Source organism: Wolffia australiana, chromosome 16 (genome assembly GCF_029677425.1).
Source record: "Wolffia australiana isolate 7733 chromosome 16, ASM2967742v1".
Classification (NCBI taxonomy): Eukaryota; Viridiplantae; Streptophyta; class Magnoliopsida; order Alismatales; family Araceae; genus Wolffia; species Wolffia australiana.
This window is the reverse complement of record NC_135850.1, coordinates 1234219-1253318: the sequence shown is the minus strand read 5'-3', so window position 1 is coordinate 1253318 and position 19100 is coordinate 1234219. Positions and strand designations below refer to the sequence as shown.

At 44.6% G+C, this 19100-nt stretch overlaps 1 protein-coding gene across 2 annotated transcripts in view; it reads left to right on the top strand.

Moving 5' to 3' along the window:
- Positions 1-209: 209 nt before the first annotated feature.
- The window catches only part of LOC144713700 (protein OPAQUE1-like), a 70598-nt gene continuing 51707 nt past the window's right edge, over positions 210-19100 (top strand). For both annotated transcript variants that reach the window (XR_013584125.1, XM_078588368.1), the window contains exons 1-6: positions 210-634; positions 722-865; positions 5584-5729; positions 5794-5950; positions 6078-6136; positions 17810-17966. Coding sequence is in view for 1 of the 2 variants with exons in the window: in XM_078588368.1 (XP_078444494.1) it covers positions 515-634; positions 722-865; positions 5584-5729; positions 5794-5950; positions 6078-6136; positions 17810-17966 (783 nt within the window). In the remaining variant the exon portion in view is untranslated. The remainder of the gene's footprint in view (positions 635-721; positions 866-5583; positions 5730-5793; positions 5951-6077; positions 6137-17809; positions 17967-19100) is intronic.

Sequence of the window (19100 nt, the reverse complement as noted above, 5' to 3'; positions counted from 1 at the left end):
GGGAGAGAGATGGGTAGAGAGATATCGGTAGAGAGAGATGGGTAAAGAGATACCGGTAGAGAGAGATGGGTAGAGAGATATAGGTAGAGAAAGAGATGAGTAGAGAGAAAAACAGAGAGAGAGAAAGATAGGGAGAGAGATAGGGAGAGAGATGGGTAAAGAGATAGGGAGATAGAGAGATCGGTAGATAGAGAGATGGGTTAGAGAGAGATAGAGAGAAAGGGATAAGTAGAGAGAGAGAGAGAGATGGAGAAGAGAGAGTACAGTGTCGTCATCGTAATACAACGGTGGAATTTGTATGTAATTGACAAGGGCCGCGGTCTCAAGACACGCTATTAACTTCAAATAAATAAATACCAATAGGCCGCCATTCGAAGTTTCTATCATATTTGACCGTACTCGCGATCGAGCGGGAAGACTGTTTCCAGAAGGTGGGGAGGGCTCGAAGATCGCAACCTCCGCTCAAATCTTCGAAAAATCCTTGGATTCGATTGTTTCCAGAAGGTGAGCAGATATGGCGTTTCGCAAGGGGGACAAGGTATGGGTGGATGACAGAGTCGATGCTTGGGTTGAAGGCGAGGTGCTAGATTTCAGAGAAAACGCGGTGCTCGTTCAGACCGCCTCCAAGAAAAAGGTAAGTCTTTGTCTCTTGAAGTGGACGTCTCGGAGCGTGTTGTTTCCTCGATTTTGTCACATTGTTTGTTGTTTTGTTGATTTGTAGTTGTCTGTCGCCCCGGAGAAGTTGATGCACCGGGATCCAGACGGTGAGCACGGGGGAGTCGAGGACATGACGAAACTTACTTATCTCAACGAGCCTGGCGTATTGTACAACCTATCTCGACGATATGCTCACAACGAGATTTATGTAAGATATCTACATGGGTTTTTATCAGGGACCGGTCGTTCTTTGCCATTTAGCTCCGGTGATGCAAAGCTATTTGGATGATCATCGACAATAGAATAGATAAATTTGATCGTAGAATTCAGTTCCATGTCGTGCTAATTTTAAAAAATAATGTTGTGCTAATTAAAATTTTTTCATTTTACTCAAATGCTGAATCAGAATTTTGGGGGCCTGGACTGTTCTAATATTGGAAAACCTGCTCCTTTTAGTATTTTATGACACTGTTCGCCCACATATGTGATTTTTGAGGTTTGAAGGCGCTTGTTTCATGAGGACTTCCATGCCCACCATTCATTAAGAATAGTATTTCTATGACCCTGAACGAGTGGACCCATTATTATTTTTTTTTGGAGAAAAAACGAGTGAACCTACTGTACCTTATCGAGTAGAAGTTATAATTATGTTTCTTGATATTTTCCCCATATGATGCAAAATCCTGTAAGAATATGGGCTGAGAATCTTGATTGAGGAAGACTTATGTTTCTTTTAATCGTCTTCATATCCTCACTCTCTTAAAAACTCTTGTCTTTTGTGATATCACTCTTTTAATTTATTCTCTAATTTCGAATTTCTTTGTGTTTTCTTTGTCATTCTTCTGATCATGGTTTTATTTCTCCGGATCTTTTTTGGCACGAAATGATTCTTATTAATTGATAGAAAAAACATATTTTTCAGCTTCAACTGATGTGTCTTTAATATTTCATTTGGTAAATTTTTTACCTGATAGTCCTGTAAAGCTAAATTAAGGCACTACGATGATATGCCATTTTTTCTCAGGGCTACGCTTTCGTTTTAAATAATTATATTTTGACTGAAAGTATGATTTTTAATATTATATAGTTACTCATGGTTTTTGTCAATCTGGGCCATTGGATCGAGATAGAAAGAAGAAGGAAGATCTGAGATTGAAGAACAGTAAAAGAGTCAGCTAGGGTTTCATTATTGTGTTTTAAGTTAAATACAGGTTCAAAATTAGAGAAATTGGCAAGAGGCCCAATACAGACAGAAAGACTAATTGCCCAATGGTTAAATAAGCCTTGAATTGTGCACATACACATGCTGGCACATGACACACCTTAATACCTCCCCTCAAGTGCTGGAATGTGATACGATCCCAACAAGAGTCTACGAAAGGAGAAAGCGTCGAGGAGAAAAAAAAGAGATTCAATGTCCTATAGAGGGTCACCAGTCTAGGTGGTGCTGAGCTGGCAGAATAACATCGGACGCCATCTCGAGGCTACCCCCAATGAACATCTTTGGCCATGCGATGAAGGTAATTAAGGATGTAAGACATGAAAAAGGCAATACAGCCAAAAGAAAGAATAGAGGGATCACATCCGCGGCCCCAAGGGACAATATACAATCAGAATACCAATCTGACAGCCCCACTCAGTTGTGAGATTATCCATGGAAGCATGTATACCGAATCCCAGTCAGTCAGGAGATTAGTCAGAGAGTGTAACAAGACAGGTGCAACACCCGTTATTAAAGCTACATGCCTGAGGATGGGCTCAGCAGAAGCTAATGTTGATGAAGCTGCAAGCCAAATATCGGCAAGGCAGAAGGGCATCCACCGCTCCAGATCCGTGCGAGTCTTGGGCATAGGATTGAGAGAGAAGGAAGAGGGAAGATACGAGATGGAAAAATAAATAATGTCAGCTAGGGTTTCATTACTGTTGTCAAAGTTTTGTGTTAGGATGAGGAAGGTAGAATGGCAGCTGGAGGGGCGGGAAGCCAAGGTGTTGTCGAGGGGGGGACACTTGGTGTTGTTGCGATCGGTACTTTCAGCCATCCCCATCTTTCATATTTCAGTATTCAAGATGCCTGCACGAATTGGGAAAGACCAAACAACATGATGAGACGAGTTTTATGGAGAGGATTGGGGCTGGAACAAAGTTGTGGGCTCGTGATGGTTTCATGGGTCATTGTGTGTAGACCTATCAAATGGGGACAATTGGGGGTCGTACACACAAAAAGTACAAATACATCACCCCTAGTGAAGGATTATGAATCCCTGGGACAATCTGACCATTCTATTACTGCTGGACATCTATAGCAGGGGGTTGAATTGGGAAGGAAAAGCAACTTCATTCCAAGGGGTGCTACTCTGTTGGCAATGACTCAGACAGATCTTCCCTCGGGTACAGAACTTCTTATCCGCCAAGTTAGGGGACGACTCAGTATTTCAGTATTGATTGGAGGCATGGTTGCCACAAGGCAAGTTGTCTGAAGCATTCCCTCGCTTAAATGCACTCACATGGAGCCCTAATGGCAAGGTTGGGGACTGTTGGGATGGAGTGTGGAACCTGATGTTAGTTGGTGCCCTGTCTGACCAGAGGGTTGCGGAATTCTTGAACATGCTGCAGTCCCTAGCAAACAAGATGGCTGGACATGGGTCAATGACCCTTTTTCAGTCCAGAAGGCATACACGAGAATCCCAGAGGAGCAAGAGGAGGACCCGACAATCATCCGGGTGTGTAGGTTCATTGGGCAGATTTTTGCATGCCTTCTATTACTGATATGCAACTCCAAAAATACTTTTCAATTATTTTAATGGGGAGATAATTCCCGTCTCTAGGGCTTCATCGATGCCCAAAACCGAGGCAACAGTCTCGAGTGCAAGGGAAACAAACTTCGGTCTGAGGAGGAGAGAGGAGGGAAACAGGGAAATTTCAGAGGGAGCGGAAAGATCGTCCCTCCAAGGTGAGGTTAGCGGCCTCCGGTTGCAGGGAAGAACATCTGCATGTCGAAGGGACTGAGGGGTGAGCAAGGAGCTAGCGATCCAGGGTTCGCTGAGGGAAATGAAGAAAAGGACTCATGATGTTACAGTCTGCCTGTTCTCTCCCTACCCTTAACCTTCAAGTTAGGGTTGCTGTTGGGCTTGTGGGCTGCTGATGCTTTTTGGGTCTCCGACGCTCGTAAATGCGGCCCAGTATCATATCAATTATATAGAAGACTAATGACATGGGCCTTTCGCTCAAGCTATACCCAAATATATCGTTGGCATGTGTGTTATGCTCAAGAGGGGAAGAAGAATGTCAACACCTATTTTCCGAATGCCCTTTGGCTCCCATGATTTGGGCCTACCAAGAAATACCAATGGTGAACGTGAATTCAGAAGAGGCTTTTTGGGGCACAATCCAGGGTTGCAGGTGTAGAAGAAAGGAAGAAGGCATGCAGGTACTGGTAGCACTTTGGGCCATATGGTTGCATAGGAACAGGAAATTGTTCAGGGTGAGGATGGCTTCTACTGATGGGGCTATCCATGAGTTGGAGGGACTTAAGGCTGCATGGTTTCCTCAGGTTGTGGATGGAGAGAGGAGGGTTTGAACATGAGTGAATAAGCCGAGATTGGCCTGTAAGGCTCAACTGGGAGGGTCACCGACTCGTCGGGTGATCATCCCTTTTAATGTTTCAGAAAAAAAATTTCAGATTAGGCCAAAGCAACAAGAGGCCCAATATAGACACAACATCTGATTGCCCAATGTCTAAATGAACATTGAATTGTGTGCATGCGAGTGCTGGAATATGAGATGTCTTAATAGCTATAAATATGCAATAATCAGATGCTTAACTCAGATTGATAACACCAATGGTATTTTGATTTTATCTGACAAGAGGTTAGAACTTATCTTTGTGGATCATAGTGGTCGTCTTATATCTTCTCTTTCCCATTTCATTTGTTGGTTACACAAACAGTTGGTCATGAATTTTTTATGATAAATACTTTAGGGTACAAAATTAGAACCTTTTTTCTGAAGAAAAGGACGATCAACTGTTAACAGTGATCATTCCGAGCTTTTATATATATATATATAGAGAGAGAGCTGTGCGTATCATGTATATATATATGAGTGTGAAATACATGGCACACAGAAATGGTCCTCTTTCCATCCTTCACTTCCTACACAACTTGTATGAAATAAAGCTCTGTGTATCATGCAGGATGCTGTATGTTGATACAGCCCTTCCCTTAAACACATCCTCATTGCAGTGCAGCCCAAAGTAGAACAAAATTACAAACCTGGAATCCGAAGTCCCTTCAACCACTCTCTCAGTTTCTGAAGACCAACCTCTGGGAGAAGTTTCCTCACATTGATCTTTATTTGTGTTCCCATATCCCTCCCTTTCCTTTGGGCCTCCTAATTATGCAGCCTAATGCCATTTTACCTCCATTGTCGCCTTCCTGCTATGGTTGGACTGCTCTCTTTTCCTATTTTCTGAAAAATTATCTGCATGATGAATCATTTTTTGTAGAGTTTTTTAGTGTAGTGTCATGGTAAAGTTGTCCACGTTTGAAACAATGGCTTCAAGATTAACAAAACAAAGAACACATGCACAAATGTAATTTTTCATCCTTCGTAGTGTTGCTCCAATAGGCTGCTGTGAAATTCTGAAGGCAATCTCAATGAAAGCTATCATCAATTCCAAAGAGAGGAAAGGAATAAATCCGATTCAGTACACTCAAAATATTCTCTCTACTAAAGGCTAACCGAATAAATGGTAAGAACCCAACAAATTTAAGGCCTCTGTTGTCAGTTTCCATCAATACAAATCTTTGTTGATCTCTGGTTTTCTATTTTACTATGCTTTTTGCCAGTTTATAAGCAGACTCTTGTTACATTTTGTTTTCTTTGTTTGTTTTGACGTATTTTTTTGTTCTTGTGATTTTATTTTAGACCTACACTGGAAGCATATTGATTGCGGTGAACCCGTTCACCAAGCTCCCTCATCTTTATAATACTCACATGATGGAGCAATATAAGGGCGTTCGTTTGGGAGAGTTAAGCCCCCACGTTTTTGCCGTGGCCGATGCAGCTTACAGGTAAAGGACAAAAATATTTTCGAGGTAGCTTCACTGTTGAGATTAATGTTTAAATATTTATCAGGGCTATGATTGCTGAGGCACGAAGCCAGTCTATCTTGGTGAGTGGGGAGAGTGGTGCTGGAAAAACAGAAACTACAAAATTGATTATGCAATACCTTACTTACGTTGGAGGCAGACTAGGAGTTGGTGATCAAACAGTTGAGCAGCAAGTTCTTGAAGTGAGAGTACCAACATATACTATGCATTATTTTGCCATGCTCTTCAAAAAAAATAGATTTTTTTACAAAAATATGGAAAAATCCTTTTTCTACATTTTAATGTAGAATTATCTTGACGATGATGCAGTCTAATCCTCTCCTTGAGGCTTTTGGCAATGCAAGGACAATTAGGAACGATAATTCAAGGTTGGTACTCCGATTTTTATGACATACTTGCTAATTTTATTTATTCCTTTTTATTTAAGATTCTTTTTTTTTGAAAGAAAATATGGAATACCACCCGGGGCCGGTGGTCTACCTAATACCATTAAAATGAAAGTCATGTACAGTACATAAACAATCAAGACCCAAAAAGAGTCTGCCTTTCAGCCCCCTCCAACCCACAATGACACTAGCACCTGAATGTCGTGGATGACATTCTCCACAGAAGCCGTCCTCCCCTTGAACACCACCTCGTTCTGGTGCAGCCACAACGCCCATAATGTCGCTAGCAGCCTCCCTCACTATAGTCTGTTCCTGGGTCTTCCGAGTGTGACTGAGGCCCAAAATGCCTCATCGGAGGAGATAACCACCTCTGGGATCTGCTGTGATGCCCATACTCTCTGAGCAAACTTACACGTGAAAAACAAATGGGAGCAGTCTTCGTCTTCGTCACTCGTGCACATAGGGCATTCGGGGGAGTCTGTTGGAGCCCACCTCCCACAGAAAACCTGTATGACCAGCTTTCTATGCCTCAACATCCAGCTATAGATCGGTACCTTGAGGGGAACTTTTTGCTTCATCAACGTGTGGCATGCCTTGTTGATTGTCGATTCGCCCCCGCTTCGCCACGAATCTTCAAATATGCATCTTTCACCGAGAAGATTGTCCCCACCATAACCAGCCATCTCGGGAATGTGTCGACGGAGTTAGAGGTAGAAGGATCTCTTGCATCCCCAATAGCTCTCCGAACCGTTGATCTGATAATGCCCTTGTCAGGTTAGGTCCATCCCAACAGTCAACAACCTTGGCATTTTTGAATTCATTGCTAGGGCAAAGAGTCTTGGAAACTTCTGCTTCATAGTCCCTTGGTTGCACTAGTAATCCGTCCAAAAATAAAAATCAGCCGCGTCCCCCAGTCTGGGGTCAAAAAACTCATGGATGCGGGGCATAGCTTGACGTAGGCCGCTATAGAAGGGGGATCCCCCCCTATAGAAGGGGGATCCCCCCCATAGCTTGACGTGCCACCACCTTCTGTTTTTTGCTTCGCCATGTAATCAAATTACCTCCCAGGAATGTACAGTAGCCAGTGGTTGACTGACCCACCATAATACTGACCCACCATAATCTGCATCAGTATACGCCTCAAGTGTCAGTTCCCCACCTCTTCGAAATACCAAGCCATCTCCAGCAGTGCCCTTAAGTAAGCAATGACTTTAAATGCGGCCTGCATATGAGGTTCTCTGGGATGATGCATAAATTGACTGAAAAGTCCCACCACAAATGCAGAATCTGGCCTGGAATCTACCAATTAGTCTTTGATATTATCCACGATCAACAAGAGCAGCTTCTTCACACAACCCAAGCTTTAAATTTGCATCAATGGGTACAGGAGATGGTTGGCAGTTAGTCATACCCATTTCTTCCGAGATGTCAAGAATATATTTTCTTTGAGAGATAAATATACCCGCAGGAGATATGCGATCTCAATTCCCAGAAAATAGCGCAACAACCCCAAAGATTTGATGTCAAATGCCTGAGAGAGTTTTTTCACTTAGCATGGTAATTTCTTCATCATCATTTCCAGTAACAACAATATCATCAACATATACAAGAAGAACAGCCATTTTCCCATTTACACCTGTCTTTACAAATAAGGTATGGTCTCCATTACTAGGTCGATATCCCATGTCTCTCATATAATGCCGTCTTCAGCCTTGGCGACTGCTTTAATCCATATAATGCCTTCTTCAGCCTGCATTCATGACCTTTGCATCTAGATTTATAATATTTGGGAGGAAGATCCATATAGATTTCCTCACTTATGTCTCCATGTAGAAATGCATTTCGTACATCATACTGCTATAACTTCCAATTCAAATTAGCTGCCATTGCAATAAGGATGCGTATTGTGTTCAACTTTGCAACAGGAGCAAAACTTTCATTATAATCAATGCCCTATGCCTGAGTATAGCCCTTTGCCACTAATCTTGCTTTATATCTTTCCAACGTACCATCTGCTTTGTAATTTGTGGTATATACCCACCTGCATTCCACAGTCTTCTTTCCATGAGGCAAAGTAGTAATATCCCAAGTGTCGTTCTTGAGCAGTGCATTCATTTCCATATCCATAACTTCCTTCCCATATGGATTTTTTAAAGCCTCTTCCACTGACTTTGGTATAGGAATTGCATCAATTCCAGCTAGGAACGCTTGATATTCTTGGGAAAGATGTGAATACTGTACAAAGTGTGACATTGGATATAGTGGGAATTGTGTACACTTTCTCTTTCCCTTTCTGGAAGAACTTGATCAGATTCTGGAAGAACTTGATCAGTTTGTATATTCTGCCCTTCCTCCATGTCTGTAGGTAACAAGGATCTGTCACTATCATTCTCTGTACTTCCGATCAAATTATTGTCCTCATTTGACTGCATGTATAATGGACTCTCTTCTTCAATTGTCTGCACTTGAACCTCAAGTGGCTCAATAGTAACTTCTCCTTTATCATTATTATCTGTAGCTGGTAGCCGTGCCATAGTTGGTAATTCAAGTCTCCTTTCAACTTGTACTCTGGATCCAGTGATATCACTAGATGGGTCATAGTATTTTTCCAGCTCATTAAATGTAACATCAAATGATATAAACAATTTCTTTGATGGCGGATGATAACAGTTGATACCTTTTCTTCGTTCAAAGAAAAAAACACTCATGCCCTTTCTGTGTCGAGGTATATCCAACAAAGACACACTTAATAGCCTTTGGACTCAACTTGTTGACAGGATCATGAAGATGGACGAATACTGTGCACCCGAAGATTCTTGGCTTCAGATCTGTTTTCATCTTGACCGAGGGAAAAAAATGAGCCATGAGATCTATTGGACTTTTATAGCCCAAAACTTTAGATGGTAGAGGATTAATCAGATGTACAGCTGTTAATACAGCTTCTCCCCAAAGAAATTTGGATACGTCTTGATGAATAAGTACGGCTCTAGTTGTCTCAACGATATGTCCAATCTTCCTCTCCCCTACTCCATTCTGTTGTGGAGTATATATGCAGAATGACTCATGAACAATACCCTGCATTTAAAAAAAGGTCTACAGCATTGAATTAAAGTAGTCTTTTGCATTATCCGATCGAAATTTCTTCATCACTACACCATACTGAGTCTTCACCAGAGTGACAAAATTCTTATTGTTTTCTGTTATGTCAGATTTGTTTCTGAGAAGATATACCCATGCAAGGTGCGTACAGTCATCGATAAGTACAAGGAACCACCGAGCACAATTCAGTGAGGATATACTACACAGTCCCCATACGTCACTATGTACAAGATCAAACGGATTGATACTCCTCTCACTCCTGTTTTTAAATGAAGATCTTTTGTGCTTAGCTAACTGAGATGCATCACATATAAGTTTGAATAAATCCACATTACGTGAAAAGGTAGGAAACATTATTCTCAAAAGTTCAAAAGATGGATGTCCCAAGCGAGAATGATATAGTTTAATTTGTTCTACTTGGGAAAGATTATCTTCTTCAGAAGTCCTTCCTCTATTTGTCATCAGCACAACACCAACACCATCGTTCACATTCAGCAATCCACCCTTCTCTTCAATTGGTCCAGTCTTTAGGCTCAGCTTCTTGTCGTATACAAAACAACCACAAGAGTCAAATGTTAGAGTGAGAGGAGAGTCTTTGACCAATTTCTGAGGAGTTATTAATCGTGCCTTAAGCAAGGGCACATGCAAGACATTCTTCAGTAATCCCAGATTTTTAATTTTAACAGTCCCAATACCAGCAATAGGGAGCTTTTCTCCTCCTGCCGTCAAAACACGACAGTGGCCGAGACATGTAGAATAATCCACAAATTTAGAACGAAAAGGTGTCATGTGATCGGTTGCCCCGGAATCGATTATCCAATCTATGGGTTGAAATGAATCATGGGCAACAAGAAAGGAACGCTCACCAGTGCAGGCCATAGAAGTACGTGGGGGACACACCATGTTGTTTAACTTTTCCAGCTCCTCCTTGAGTGCATAAAAATCAGTGGGAGAAATGTGAGAAGCATCATCACCATCTGCAGATGGCTGCTCTCCTATTGCTATATCACATGCCTTTGCAACATGTACTTGAGTCTGTTGAGGTGGGCGACCATGCAGATCCCAACAAGCTTCTCTCTTGTGTCCTCTCCTTTTGCAATATGAACATACCAATGGTTCTCAGGTCTGCTAGGTAGACTTCCCTTTTTGCTGATTCTGATTATTCCCTTGACGTGGATAAGGATTGGAAGACTGATTATTCCTGGTAGTAGCCACAAGTCCAGTGCCAATATCTCCCATCGGGACCGTAGGCGACTTTATACGGCACTCTTCTTCAAGAACATGCTGTATAGCCCGTTCCAAGCTTGGAACTATTTCTCTATTAAGTAGTTGGCGTAGCATAGAGTCATATTCTGGATTTAATCCCATCAAAAAACTTGTATAGACGATCTTTCATTGTATAATGCTGACAGGGGCAGTCTGCTTCAGCAATAGGCGTGTAAAGATCATCTCATCCCAGAGAGCTTGAAGCTCACATACATATTCCTGAACTGTTCTATCACCTTGTTGAAGGACTGCTTTTGTAACTAGTTCATATATACACCAATCGTTGTTTGTCTGCAGACAACTCTTATGAATTTTATCCCAGATTTGCTTTGCAGTTGGAATTAGAAGATATTTTGGGATAAGATCCCCACGCATACTTCTGAGAAGCCATGTTTTAACAGTGACATCTTCTGCTTTCCACATTGCATAGCAAGAAGTGGTAGGCGGCATTTCCTCAAACAGGTGATGAGCGAGTCTTCTCCCTTCAAGCACCATTTCAACAAACTTGCTCCAATGCAGCAGATTTAATCCTGTATACTTCATAAACTCTGGGATTCCATGATTAATCACAGCGGATAACTCAGATCCTCTGTGGGCGTATCGTGTAGTTCACCTTGTACTAGAACGATTCAAGAACTCAGTAGCAAGATTCAACGTCTAAACGTTCCACAGGGAGAGAAGGGGAGAGGGAGAGGAAATTCCCGGGGTGGAGAGAGAGGGGTATGAGACGGGAACGGCCAGAGGGGGGTTGTCGGCTTCGGCGGCAAGGAGGACGCGTCGACCTACAATCATGAGAGGGGAAGAGTGAGGAAACCGGTGAGGGAGGTAAAGGAAGGAGGGGAGGACTGCTTACTTCTGATTGCCTGCCTCTCCCCATCCTTGGGGATGTGCTTAAGTAGGCTTAGGGGCAGCGTGGGCCTGTTCTGGCGTGACGGGCTTGGCCGGCCCCTTCCGTCTTGCGTAGACCCGTCGCCGGATCATATCAGACATCTTATGCTTTCCACATTGCATAGCAAGAAGTGGTAGGCGGCATTTCCTCAAACAGGTGATGAGCGAATCTTCTCCCTTCAAGCACCATTTCAACAAACTTGCTCCAATGCAGCAGATTTAATCCTGTATACTTCATAAACTCTGGGATTCCATGATTAATCACAGCGAATAACTCAGATCCCTGTTGATTAGATTGCATATTGTGCAACTCAGACTTCTCCATGGCAATGAGTTCTATCCTCGTTGACCCAGCAACAATATAAGACCAAACAACTTGATGATGATCACACGTGTATCACGTCCACAGCACGTGAAGTCCACGACTTTCACAAAGGGACTGTTCTGTCTTCACAACACTTGAAATAAAAAAAAATTAATCTCCTCACCAGGTACAACGAGGATGGCAAGAAGAGACTTAGATGCCACAGAACGATCTCCACCAGAACACGTATGCCTCAGTAAGACAATCTTTGCTTTGATACCATGACATCCATGGACATAGGTGTCTCCAGCAGACTGATGGAAACCCTAGAGGGGAATAAGCTTCCTCTTGAACAACAGAAAACCCTCGTTCACTATTCAAGCCTGGTTTAAATACCAGGTTAAAAGATACACGTATTGGGCCAATAGTGAGGCCCATTAGTCTAAAAAACAAAAATTACAAAAAATAGAAAGTAAACATTAAAAAGGAAATAACAATGTAAATAGGGCAGTCTGGCTGACACCGATAAATAGAATATGGGAATTGCTGAAAGTACTGATCGCAAGAGCACAAGAGGACCCCTTTTTGATAGAATTTTGCTCTGCCATCCCTCGAGCCTCTTCTCCACTTTCTCTACCACTGGTTGCCATTCTGCAGATAAAATACGCTTCCTTGTCAGTGGGAGACCCAAGTAGCTCATTGGGATCGAGCCTTGTTGTGTGCCTAGAGCATTGGCACACTGCTCCTCCTCCGAAGAAAGTCCGAAACCCACAAAAGCCGACTTAGATCGATTGAGTTGCAAACCCGAGAAGTCAGCAAATAAGTCTAATAGAGCAGACTGAGTATGTACTTCTTTCACCAAACCTTCCATTAAAAATGTTGTGTCATCCGCATATTGTAGTAATGGGATACCCTCCGGGTAGCTTGCCGTGTGAAATCCCCTCCAAAGGCCTTGCTCACAAGCTTTAGTGGTGCAGGTTGCCAAAGTGTCAACAGCAAGGACAAACAGCAGTGGTGCTAGTGGACAGCCCTGCCGAACTCCCCTTTGTGGGTGGATCCATCCCCTCCGGCTCGGCCGTTGAGCAGGACCGAGCATGAGTGGACATAACACACCGCCTCACCCAAGCCACCCATTCTTCGGGAAAACCACACATTCGCTTAACAGACCATACAAATCTCCAATCAAGTGAGTCATATGCTTTCGCGAAGTCGACCTTCCAAATGAAGCCCTTTGTCTTGTTCGTCTTCCATGTCGATACAATCTTTCCTGCCACCACCACACCATCCACCAGCTGTCGACCCGTGATGAATGCCGATTGAAAAGGACTGATTAAGTCCCCAATTATTGCCCCTAACCTGTATGCCAGTACCTTGGCAATAATGAGGTATATAGAGTTCGACAGTGCGATGGGCTTAAAGTCCCCAACGTTGATGGCACCTGGATGCTTTGGCAATAGAAATAGATGTGATCTGTTGCGTCGTTCCAGGCCAATGTTATCCCGTCAAAACTCGTCTAATGTGTTCATCACCTCAGACCCGACCACCTCCCAGAATTCGCTAAAGAAGAAAACTGGGAAACCATGGGGACCTGGCACTCCTTCACCATTCAATCCTTGTATGGCCTCCTGAACCTCTTTCACGTGGAATGGCTTTACCAGCTCGTCCTGTTGTTCTTGCGTCACTTTGGAAGTGCTCCTTCCGCTCCATCTTCATTGGTTCCGAGCCCCTCTTTTAGTTACCGATCTGAAGTGATCTGCCAATGCTCCTCTGACAGCTTTTGACCTGACGAATTCCCAATCCCCTTCTTGCACACAAAGTATTTGGTTCAAGCGCCGCCTTCCATTCGCTACCAAGTGAAAGAACTGAGTGTTGGCATCCCCCTCTTTCAGCCAAAATTGCTGTGAGCATTGCTTCCAGTATATCTCTAGCTTCCTGCCCTCTTCTTCCACTACCTTTCTGTAGGTTTTTCACTCATTGCGTTCAGCGTCTGTCAAACTCTGAGTATCTTCTATGGCATCCAGCTGTTGGACTCTTGATAAGGCTTCATCTCTTTGGAGGTGTCTTTCTTCTTGGATCTCTTTCTTAAGCTTTATTAGGTGAAGGCGAAGCCCTGCCAATTTGTTGGCTAGTTGCATCGTGGTGGTGCCCTGGACGGGTTGAGACGCCCACCATGATTTTACATCTTCCTTGAATCCTTTTTCTCTTAACCATGACTTATCCAACTTGAAATACGTGGGTCAATTATGGCTGGCATTATCCTGCCAGATAATTAGGACGTGGTCTGATATTGGTCTAGGAAGTGGGCGCACATCGGCCACTGGATATTTCTCAAGGAGGTCCACTAAGCAGAGAAATCTGTCTAGACGGGATATAGTAGTAGGCCCCCTCGTACTTCGCCATGCAAAGGTACAGTTTGTCGGCCCCATTTCTTGCATACTTGCGCCTGAGATAAAAGACCAAAACTCTGCTGAACCTGGGTCTTGCCCTCCAGTCCCATTTGGCCTGTCCCTTGACTCTAGTGTCACATTGAAATCTCCTCCAACCAGCATAGGGGTCCCTTGAAAGAGCGAGACCACACCTTCCAGCTCCTCCCATAGCCTATGTCGACAGGCCGCAAGAACTGGCCCTTAAACTGAGGCCACCACACATAGAACATTGTCGCTTCTTCTCCTCAATTTTACGGCTGCCACGTGCTGACCCTTCCAAGAGCCCTCCTTGGCAAAACTGGATGTATTCCAAGCTACCAATAATTTCCCGGATCTACCAACTGCATTGACAGCCACATATCCCTCAAGGAAACCTCGTCCCACCAAGTTCCATGGCTTAGCATTGCATTTCTCTAACATCGTCTCTTGCAAGCAGACTATGTCGGCTCCCCTTGGCTCAAATACCCTCCCACCACACCACTTCTCCCTTTGTCGTGGAGCCCATCCACATTCCAAGAGACGCATTTCTTAATTGGAATGAAAGTTGGCCCCCTTTTCTCTGTGCTGGCAGAAGCTCTATTTTCTCAGCCAGCGCAGCCACCGTCAGATGCATGCTCAAGTTTTCCCTTATCTCGGTTCCCCAGTTGTGACTAGATGGCTCTTCAGTCTCCGCCTCTTTGCTTGCCGGGCATCTTGATATGGGCTCGGCCGGCGATTGTCGCGAGGTTGTCTTCTTTGCCGGTCCTTCTGTTCTCAAATGCAATTGACCGTTTTTTCCACCACCCATGCCTTCTTGCCCTCCTCATCTGTTATGGCCAGTTTCCCATGTCTACATACCACACCTTAAAAATGATGAAGGTCTTCTTTAGTGATTCTTCGCGTCCGCTGAGGTAGCCGTATCTGCGTCTGTTGTGTTCTTTGTCCCTTTGTGGCGATGTCCTCATGTTGGGTCCTCAGCGCCTTCGAACCTTCCAACTGTCGTGTATGTTTTGGGCTTTCACGCTCTTTCGCCTCCTTGGTCGAGGATGACGGGATGATCACTGTCTCATATTCCGTCTGGACCGTGGTCCAGCCCTCTGCAGGGTTGTACGCGTAAGGAGGAGTCTCCCCCCGCCCGCGCCCCACACCACATCCCTCTTTGTCGAGCATCATGGCCCTAAATTTCACCCGGTGCCGGCGGGAGGGTTTTGGGGCGGATATCTGCTTTGAAGATTCTTGTGTAGCCCTGGAATCGAACAAACTCTGGTACCAAATCACCTTTTGTCATTTCAACTTCTAGAATCACCACTGTGGGGTCCCCAGATTCCAGACCCGTCGAGATGATACTCTTAAGTTGCCCGAAAGAGGCAACCAAATTCTCCAGTTTTGAACTTGTACGATGCACCAAAGGGACACCGAACACTTCTATCACCACCCCTGCTTTCTTCCTCCCATTGGCTCCATCCGCTGGCAGAACCCGGCACCATCCTCACCTCCGTGGAATCTGAGATCCTCTGTGTCCACCCGCAGATCACAACATATGCTGCCATTGAAACTCCCCAAAGAAGTAGAGTATTGGTATCAAATCTCCCCAGTTCTGCCAGCCTAACCTTCGGAAACTTCCTCAAATTATTTTGGACCTCCTCCAAATCTGGAGAGTCCCCGAAGATATCTCCCACCAAGCACTGTTGAAGGAAATTATTGCCTTCATCCACCACATTCGTATTAGGGTGATCCGCCCGAATATTTTGGACTGGGGTTGGTTGTTCTATCGTCTCATTAACTTTAGGGGCTTCTCTATCACCTTGCCGGCAATTAGCCTGTCGATGTCCTGTCCCTTTACATCGGCGACAAATCAACGGCTCTCTGCACTCGTGTGCATGGTGTCCCAATAATAAACATCTGAAGCATCTGTTACTCTCTCCAGAGGACCTCAATTGCGTTGACATAATCTTGGTATGTGGCTTCTTTATTCTGCTCATCTTTCTTCTTCCTCTGACCCATCCTTATTCTTTATTCATAATGACATGATCCCACTGTCACCCATCCTTCTTCCTCATCTTCTGCTCTATGTGTGGGGTCACGAATAGGGAGAGCGCCAATATGATAGCCATCTCTACCATCAGGCCTCAGTCGTCCAGCTAGCATAGAGGAATCGCCACGCCGTACTTCTGCTCCTCGCTCGTCGTTGTGGCGCGGAGGAAATTCAGCGTTGGTACGGCCCGATAGATGTTCATCTCTGTCCCCGTGCCTTTCACACTTATTCCCCAAAGTCGCCGGAGAAGTGTCCGTATCAGCCCAAGAGTGTATTCCCTCTTTAGCAAGGCGTTCACGCTCTCCGTCAGCATATCTCACTTGGATCGGACCGTGTCCTCCAGGCAACGTAAAATGATTGTGCAAAGCTCTGATTGCTCTGTCAGCCCCCATCAGCATCTCATACTTCACAAAGCAGCATCCTTGCTGCTGCCCAGTCTCCTGTCCTTGATTAATGTGACTTCAACAACATTACCATGTTCCTCAAACAGAGATCGAATATCATTTTCAGTTGCAGTCTGAGGTACAGAACCAACGAAGAGCTTTACTTGATTCGGTATTATCAGAAGATCCTCCTCTGCCGAACGAAGAGAACCCGCCACCACGCCTCTGGCCGCGGCCCATAGGCCCATGAAGGCCATGCCTGACAGGTCCACTGGCCCCATTCTGGTACCCTGCTGGGCCAGCTCCGCCCCCCGGGCCCATGGAGTAATCCAGTGGCTCCTTTCCAGCCCCGCCGCGATAATGATGAAATCGACCCCCAGTAGAGTAATAATCCTACCACCTCCGCCGCCGCTGCTGCAGCGGGAAGAGCGTTTCCGCCCGCCGCCGCCACCGCTGCTGCCACCACCGCCGCCACGGCCGCCCGGGGAAGAGCGTTGTCGCCCGCCATCGCCACCACCAAGGGGATAATCAGGCTCGCCGCCGCCGCCATGAACGCCTCCGCCTCTGTACGGATGATGCCAACCACCCCCGTCAAAACCGTTTCCGCCGCCGTGAGGCTGAGCTGGAGCTGAATACCGCTGGCTAGCCGGCAGGCCATCCGACCACCTCGACGGCCCTCTTTGCCGATCTCCGCCCCTCGCTCTCCTCTGTGCCTCTTCATCTTCCCCTGTCCAAAACCCCTCGCCGACAGACCGTCCAACCACCTCGACGGTCCTCTTTGCCGATCTCCTCCCTCTCGATCTCCTCTGTGCCTCTCCATCTTCCCCCATCCAAAAACGCCGCTGTTGAAGCCGTTTCCGCCGCCGCCGTCCAACTTCTTATCCTCGATTTCGCTGGACTGGATCCATGATTTGATCTGGTCTCTGTATCTCTGAAGCTTCTTGATTTCCTTCTTCAAATCCGCCTCAAACTTCTCCTTCTGGTTCACATTATCTGGGTCGTAAACCTTGTTCCAAATGCTCTCGAAGATGTCAACGCCTTCCTGCACCTTCTTTAAGATTCTGAAGGACAAAAAATAATGAAGTAGATATTAGGGGTACTGTATACTCATCGAGGGATCCAGTTTTTTAGACTGAAAGGCAGTTGTTTTTAGTTCTGATTAGTTGCTTGAATATTATTTCTTTGCGTTCTGTTTTCCTTTTGAAGATGACATCTTTGCCTCTGCAATCATCATTTTTGTGTAAATGAATGGCGTTATACTTCCACTTTTTGCAGTCGTTTTGGGAAGTTTGTGGAAATTCAGTTTGATAAGAATGGGCGGATATCTGGTGCTGCAATAAGGACATATCTCCTGGAGCGTTCTCGGGTTGTGAAAATTGCAGATGGTGAACGGAATTATCATTGTTTCTACCAGCTCTGTGCGTCTGAGGAGGTAACTCTCAGCCTCAGGAAGGATCCTCGTGTTGGATCCTCAAGTAGTGGAGATCTTAATGCTTTATATCTGAAAACTAATTATCTGGTTGTAATAAATCCATCTTCCTGGAGATTTCTCTTAAAAATGCTTTCAGTGCAGATTCAGCATATCGCATGAAAATTGTCTCAGTCTCTTCAAGCTTATTCTTTTTGATTTCCCATCTGATTTCTCTTTTTGATTTTTTTTTTTCTGTCTTAGGGGTTGTTCTCCAATGGCGATAGATATCCCTAGACAGCTTTTGACAGAAACCCTAAGGGAGGCGAGACTGGTATTGAACAATAGCAACACACATTATCATTAACGATCCTGGTTTAAATACCAGGCCATTGATACACGAATTGGGCCAACAACAAGGTCCATTAGTCTGAAAATAGAAATAAATTAAAGAGAGAAAGAGGGTGAATAGGAAATGACAAAAAATAGAAAGTAGTAAAGAAAAAACAAGAAATAAGAATATCCCGACTGACAGGGGTTTAGTTCAGTGTCAGTTTTCTAGTATGTCTTGTTGAGAGTTAAGTCCTTTGCACGGAAGCAGTTCTGTCACAGAACGTGCATATTTGCTTCCTTCTGGAGTTTCTCCTTTTCTTTTGATTACATCTTACTGAGAAAGCCAAAAGTTCAAGCAAAACAAGTAATATATTGAGTGCAGTATAAAAAGGACTCTATCTCTCTACTGATTGCTTTCTCTGTTAAATATTAAGATGTACCCCTTCCATGATATATCTAATCTGTCAAACTTATACTCACTGCAAGGTATTCATGTTTCTGATTGCATTTCCCATTATGTGATATGTTCCGTGTTGATCTGAGTATTACATGTCTTTATTTTCTCTCTCTTGTTAGCCCATTAAGGGCCCTCTCTAGTCAGCCCATTAGGGCTTCCTATAAAACCCTGTAATCTCTTTCATTTGCTATGAAGAATTGTTCTTTTCTTGTTTACATGGTATCAGAGCCCTAACCCTAACCCTAATCTGGGTTTCCTGGGCTCGACCTTGCGCTCCGATCTTCGGCGGTTCTCACGACCGCCTGATCTCGCGCTCCGGTCTCTCGCCGTCTCGCTCCGGGCCTCACAGGCGCGCGCCGTCCTGACAC